This window comes from Aulonocara stuartgranti, assembly GCF_965226115.1.
Source record: "Aulonocara stuartgranti genome assembly, chromosome: 5".
Taxonomy (NCBI): domain Eukaryota; kingdom Metazoa; phylum Chordata; class Actinopteri; order Cichliformes; family Cichlidae; genus Aulonocara; species Aulonocara stuartgranti.
In genome coordinates this window covers 1,580,304-1,587,770 of record NC_138943.1, presented here as the reverse complement: position 1 = coordinate 1,587,770, position 7,467 = coordinate 1,580,304, and the positions used below count along the sequence as shown (strand labels likewise).

The 7,467-nt window shown below is 46.0% G+C and overlaps 1 protein-coding gene across 1 annotated transcript in view; it reads right to left on the bottom strand.

Moving 5' to 3' along the window:
• Positions 1–3,475: 3,475 nt before the first annotated feature.
• dag1 (dystroglycan 1) overlaps positions 3,476–7,467 on the bottom strand; it is a 56,093-nt gene continuing 52,101 nt past the window's right edge. Inside the window, exon 4 of the mRNA XM_082533440.1 lies at positions 3,476–7,416. Coding sequence (XP_082389566.1) covers positions 5,575–7,416 — 1,842 coding nt within the window. The 3' untranslated portion in view covers positions 3,476–5,574. The remainder of the gene's footprint in view (positions 7,417–7,467) is intronic.

Genomic DNA, 7,467 nt, shown 5'->3' with positions numbered 1-7,467 from the left:
AATGATGGCAATCAAGTTAAAGGGGGGACCAGTGCAGCATATGCCCCCGTCTCCCCACACAGATATATGTAAATGGCCTGTATTTATATAGCGCTTTTCTAGTCCTTAAGGACCCCAAAGCGCTTCACACTACATTCAGCCATCCACCCATTCACACACACATTCACCCACTGGTGATGGCAGCTACATTGTAGCCACCCTGGGGCGCACTGACAGAGGCGAGGCTGCCGGACACAGGCGCCACCGGGCCCTCTGACCACCACCAGTAGGCAAACATGGGGTTAGCATCTTGTCCATGTTTATCTGTTCAGTAAGATGCTTCGCAGGTCAGACTGTCTCTAAAGCTCACATGGTGCTACTATCTTCGTTTTAAATTATTCAAGTCGTTAATCCTTTCTTTTCCATTTCTAAAATAAACTTCACAAATAGAAGAAAAAACAACTTCCTCAATAAAAAGAAGAAACTGCTAAAAATACGATGGAGTGGTGCTGCTCTCGTATTTTTAGTAGTTTTTTATTCTAAGGCGTGATCCTTAGAACTCACCACCACTTTTATTCAGAACTAATTTGGTATTTATTTACTTGTCATGCATCTGAGAGAAAGACCATCCTAATTTATGAATATTTTCTTGCTCTTATTTTGAAAACCCCTGCTGACACATCTTCCTGGTTTGTTTCCATGACAGCTGGTTGACCGTCAGTGAAGTGGTGGTCCTCGACATCATCTGTTCTGGAGGATGGAGGTCCACTCCAACCAGAACCTGCAGCAGGTGGAGGCCTGGTTGACGAGCAGGGACCACGTTTGCTGTTCGCTGTCTGAGTTGGTGTGAAACCAGAGGACGAGGGACTCACCGGAGAAGAAGCAGAGCATTGCTTCATCGACTGAGGCTGCTCATGTTTGCACGGGATGACACTATACTGGTACCAGTGTGCACATTTAGCTGCTAACACACTAATGCAGCTCTGCAGTCGTATATTCAGCCTGCGTTAAGTATCTGTTTGTGGTTTGCACATCAGCGAATGACCTTGGGGACTCAAACGCTTCATGCTTACGCTGCTGAGCGGGTCAGGCTGTAATGAAGGAGCATGTCATCGTGGACAGTCCTCATGACCTGGGTAATAGCCAGGCTGCAGCAGACCAGCTGAATTGTTTTCTGAGTGACTTTTCCTGGGATTGATTGTCAATTTATTTCCAATTTAAAGTCCTGATCCTCAGCTGCACAGTTTCCACCCACCTATCAGACTCCATGCACCCCCACTCCCCCCACACACACCTTTAATAGAGACCCAGTGCACTCGACTGCATTCAGCTGTAGCCTGTGTGGCCAACGAGAGTTTTAATCAACCTTCCCTGCAAAAGAAGTGTGATAGTGAAGCCTTTGTGGCTATAATGTTTCCTCAAACAAAGCCCTGAAAAACTGTCAAAAGCTACAATCTTGTACCTTTTATGAGACCGTTCAATTACTGACAAAAAGAGATTCAGTCAGCTGAAATTACATCTCATAAAGTCTGTCACAACTCCAGAGAAAACTAATCATGTATCAGAAGGCTGACTCAAGCAAAAACGCGTTTCCCCTGCTCCATTCTGTCCGATCCAGTTTTACCTGCTGGGGAAATTTTCCCCGTGCTGTTAACGGTTTCTTGTCAAACCAGGGTGTGCTTTTTGTGATGTAGATGAAATCTGAAAATGATATAAAGGATACATCCTTCAGATCAGAATAGAGTGTTAAGAGAAACCTAAACTATGCACGTAAAAGAAATGAAAATCAGCCCCTTCGCTCGTGAATCTAAAACCAGAAACCAGGGAAAATCACAAGATGTGTTTAGGGAAAGTGACAGTAATGCACATGCTGATCTCAAAGCTGAGGAATGGGCCTTTAAATGCTTTCTGAATGGGTTCATGGTCCCTTCTTGCACGTTTACAGGTTTAGCTTCCTGTGTTTGTGAGCAGAGGGAGCTCGTAGTCTGCGTTTCCTCCTGAAGTCAGTCTGAGCTCCTCGACACGTAAAACTAAGAAGCATCGCGAGGGTGTGCCTCAGACGTTTCAGGTTTTCTGCCCTTCACCGTTTCTGTGTGACATCTGTCACGTCCGGCCATGCTGTGAATTTAATTAAAAGTGTCTCTAATTATAAAACTTGAGCACTGTTCCACTTCTTATCATAAATCCAGCTGCAGCTGAGCTGCAACAAAACTATTTATGACACAAATGACGTCGCTTTAAATGAAGGTGAGGATGTCTCTCTCTTTTTACCTGCTGCCTCGCCACCTCAGCTCAGGTAGGAGGTGCTAAGACATGAGGAAATGAGACAGGTGTTGTTGCGGCGGGATGACTGACGGTGCTTCTGGAGAGTCGTTTGTGTCGCTGAGCTTATGAAAGTCGATTAAATTATAAGCACAACCCGCACAGTTCTGCTGATATGACAGTTCATTACATAAGTAAATGATCTGAATATTGTTGCTTTTCTCTTTAGCGTTACAGCTACAACACTGGACTAAATTCAGTGTGACTTTTTTCAGGGCCTCTGGCAGGAGTCACGGCAGTACCACAGATCAGTACCGTGCACCTGAACACGAAGTATTTCTTTAAATGACCTCCATTTTATAACGTACTGTAAACGTCACACTCTTGTTTCTCCTCCAATCAGAATCAGTATTAATGAGCAGCGTATGACCTATGCCGACGTCTTCAGAGGGGTGTAACTCCAAAGCGTAGAAGGAGAACAGGTGTGAGCACAGTTTTAAAGATGCTTTGCAGCAGGTTGGGATCAGTGAGCAGGTAAAACCAGGGGCACCTTTGTGGCACTTTAGCCCACTAACCTTGTAGTTGCACTCAGATGAATGTCTAAGGGTTATTTAGGTCCAGATCTTCCCCTTTGTGTAATTTTTACCTGTGTGAAATATCCAAATGGAAAGGCCAGCTTGCTAAGCTTGTTTAGCATGTTGCTAAGATGCAGTCTAACCTGTTTCTGAGACTGTGCTGGGCTACTTGAACTGAAGCCAGTAGCCTTTCACACTTCTTTGCTTGCCCAGTGAGGTCTGAGTCTTCACCTTGACCCCCATCCTCGGGGGCTGTCGTGAAACCTCTTCGCCGTCTCGTTGGTCATCAGAGATACTGCAGCTAAAGAGCCGTCAATTTCACCCTTTTTATGACCATGCTGCTCATTTTAATTCAAAGGTCGAGAGTCTTGTCATATATGCGCACACCGAGCCACCTCACGGGTTGCCTCAATCAAACCCAGATCAATCCCCCGTTAATCTCTGTCATCAGTACGACCCGTTTATCCATTTCAGCATCTACGGACGTCCCGGGAATACATCGATCATCGCTTCCCCTACCTCCAAATTAAACTCTGTCGTGAATTATCGCAGAGGGACAGCAGAGCTGGCAAATTGTTTACATCTAATCAATATTCCAAGTAATCAATGCAAATTATCTGTATGCAGCGTGTGGAAAGACAGAGTGAGCTGAGAGACTGTTTTCACAGCGTAGCCTTTTTAATGGAAAGAGCTTTCAAACGGAATTGTCCAACTAGTCATTCAATGGCAGAATAATTTAGTACAAAAAGGACAGCGGTACAACCGTTCCAGTGAGTCCAAAGACCGTAGATGGTTGCCAGGCAGCGAGCTGTCTAGGGAGGTAAAACCTCTTGTGGACTTCAGACGGATTGATTTATCAATTCAAGGCTAAGTGGAGCAGTAGAAAAGTGACGGTGACCAAAAATCTCATCCATAAACATCAGTCAGGGTGGGAGAAAATATTTTCCCGGCAGAAATGAGTTAAATCAGAATGAAGAAAGGGGTGATTTTGCTTTTGTTTAAGGTACCACTTGGTTTTATTATTACAATGCACACTCCAAAAGCAAAAAATAAAAGCCTTGGCATCTGCACACCCGACAACATCACGACCGTACGAGTCACTCGAGCCTGCGTCGACCCGTTGCTGGGTCGACCGCAGCGTACATTATTATTGCAAAGGGTCACTTTCAGTTGAACTCATCATCAAACAGAAGGACATAAAGAAATAAAAGTTGTGAATACATAAAATATGGATCATTCAATTCTTGAATAGTGGGAAATACACTTTAAATGCAAACACACACACAGAGTAAAATAAAACGTTAAAACATGTGACCCATGACAAAAAAATCAAAGTACATAACTGAACCAATAATTGAACTTCTAAGCTAAGATTTTACAAATCACAGAAGACTAATCTTGAATCATTTTCTCGTTTTAATCATTAATCGATTTGAGGCTGTATCAAAAACTCTTGTAAAAAGAAAATTAAAACGTGATCTTATTGTTTCGGTGACTAATCGCATCCGCGTCTCGGCCTCCGTCGTCTCCTCCGTGAAATCTAGAATGGGATTATCTGTACAGTCCCGCGTGGCGTTCCCCATCCGAGTGGAGAGAAGAACTGCCTCGTTACATAAAAAAATAATTCTCCCTGGTCCAAAATAAATTGCAGGGTTGTTCTTCCTGTTAGTATACAACGTGGAGGTGTGTACAAAAGGGCAAGAGTTGTGTTGCTACATTTAATAATTGATCTCCAAATCTCGTCAACCTGTCAACTAAATTTCTTTGTTGCTTCCACCTGATTGAGTCTGTCGGCTGTACTGAAGGGAGGAAGGTTCATGTTTGAATTGTGATATTAGTGTTTCATATATATAAACAAACAGGAATACAAAGCTCCTGCAGGTTATTTTAGTGAGGCAGTCCCTTTCTTCCACATTTCTTCGACCTCCAAAAAAATATAACAATCTATCATAACGTCTTCCAGATATACAGTGAAACCCAAAACCAATGAAACAAAAATTATTCTTCTTCTCTAAATCTTTTTAGGCTACCTTGTTATTCTCATCTTTACTACACATTGTGAATAAGGATAAAAACAGACAACTAGTGTTAAAAGGCAAACCGTATTGAATCTGAATAAACACACCCGCTCATTCAAACACACACTCACGCACACACTTCGGCCTCCTATTGTCTTGTGTCGTCTGCAGGGCTGAATTGAGATCCTCGCGATAGCTTTTCTCATATTCGAAGGATCTGTCTCCCTTTATTAAAAATGCGAGCTGTCGCCTGCAGCGGTCTGATGACAGGACGCCGTCTTCTCGCATTATTTAAAAGCCAGGCAGAAGAAGAGTTAGGCAAACACTTCAGTCCAGAGGAAAAAGAAAAAAGAATCTTGGGCTAAAAAGGTGAAAAATAATCCAGTATCCAAACTCGGGAGAAAAGAAAATGCTGGGATGGGAGCGCACGTCTCCCAGTTGTTGCTTCAGACCAGCTGGTCGAACCAAAGCCAGTGTGATGAGAATTTGCTCGTCTTAGGCCACTGTAGTAGGTGGGCTACCACGAAAACAGTAGTCCCTCCCTGTGCACTGTAAAGCCCACCCAAATCATTGCGCCCCGACCCATCCCAAACCAAAGTCGCTTGAAGCCTTTTTGTACTATAGCACCTCTTGTCATCACTCCCTGCAAATGTCCAGACAGACGAACACCAGAAAGGAAACTGTCAGAGTTCCTCAGGCATCCTCACCCTCCTCCCTATCAGGGGAGGGTTAATCAAGTCTTAGGGCGGCACATAAGGAGGTGGAGATCTGTAGGGAGTTATGTTCTTCGGACGGGAGCCCTTGCCCTCCATAGGAGTGGTGAAGGGAGGAGGCGGTTGGTAGGGAGGCGCGTTGGGGTCGTCATCTTGCAGAGCCGTGTACTCCCCCAGCAGCTCCTGATTTAGGGGAGTGGTTTCTGGCGTGGCCATGTTGGGGTATTCAGGGGGTGGAAGTGGGGGCTTCTCTTCCTGGAGAATCAAGGGCATACTGGAGGATGGAGGTGGCTTGGAATCATCAAGTTCATCTGCAAAGATAATCGGCACACCTTTCTTAATGAAGGTGGCCTGGTCCTCGATGGTAAGCTTGCCCTTTCGTTTCTTTCTATAGCAGATCATTGCAATAATTCCTGCTATTAGCAATATTGCTGCCACCACCACAGCAGGAATGACCGTGTGGAGATAGACGTCATCTGCGCTATCCTTGCTTGATCCCACAGCTGGAGTGACAGCTGGAGGTTCTGGGATATCGATGTCTCCTGGTGGGATGAAGGAATACATTCGGCAGCTTGCCCTCCCCTTCACCTTGACGTCCAGTGGTTTGAATTCGGGGTCCATTATGTGCTTGAAGCTCTGTGAGGGTCTTCCGTCAGAATTGGCCAGCGTCCTGCTCATGACTAAGATCTGCTCCTTTGGACATGGATGCTGAGGCAGGCTGGTGTTCGTCCACTCCACCACAATGGACCCTTTGGTGATGTTCCTTAGACTCACCGTGCTGCTGTTGCGGTCCCCGAGGACATATGCCAGCTTTTTAACCAGGAGGATCTTCCTGTGGATGTTGTTCGTTACAGACCGTGGCTCACCCTCAAATCGTGCCGTAAATATAACGGGCGTTTTGTCATTGGTTGGCCAGCGGTTTACGCGTACCTCAAAAGCATCAATTGCATTGAGGTCACCTTTGTCAGCTGCCTGCATGAAGTATTCATGTTTTCCCACATGCTGGACATCAGGCAGTCCATACAGGAGTTGGCTGGTCGTGTTGAACTGGATCCAGGAGTCCTCTGGAACTATTTCATTATGGTTTTGTCGAAGGGTTAATCGCAGCTTATCTGTCGTTCCATCCTCTTTGTCAAAGAATGTATCAGATGGGATCTTGACTTCGAAATAAGTGCCGACCAATGCATTGACCTGGTCGATGGGGTTCCTTAACTCGGGCTTTTCGTTGAATGGATCTGGAACAGTGCGTGATGTGGTGGTCATAGGAGACTTTGTTGTGGGGGTCTTTGGCGTTCTGAATGCTGGTGTGGTTGTCTTCTGCTTCCTTCCTGGTTTCCTGGTAGGTTTTCTGGTGGATGTGGGTGTGGAGGCTGTGGCTGGTGTGGCGGTGGGTTGTACGTAGGTAGGCCTGGTCATGCTCGGCTGGATAGCAATGCTGCTGGTGGACTCCATGACCTTCGTTGGCTGGGAAGGTCCCGTAGTCGGAGTGTGAGCAATAGGGTCACGTACTCTAAAAGTAGGCTTTCCCGGAAGCGGGACGGGACCTCTCACGGGAGGGGCAGAGCTTTCAGTCGGTGCAGCAATAGAGGGAGAGGAGAGGGTTGGGATAATTCGCACTGGTGGCTCCACTGCAGTTGTTGGAGGAGGCACAACCAGAATAGGCGTCGGAGTGTTGTTTAGTTGTCGTCTCACTCGTTTGGGGACATGAGGTTTCTTGTTAGCGATGTGCCAGCCCACCACGGGGTAACCCAGCTTGGCTGACATTGTGCCTTCCTTTGCAGGACCCTGGACGCTGTTGATATCTGGGACTGTGCTCTGGTCCAGCGAGCAGCCGAGCTTCCAGGACAACAGAGCGCCGTTCTCCACCACCTGGAGAGACATCAGAAATGTTGATTAGATGTTTACCAGTTCAACCCATTG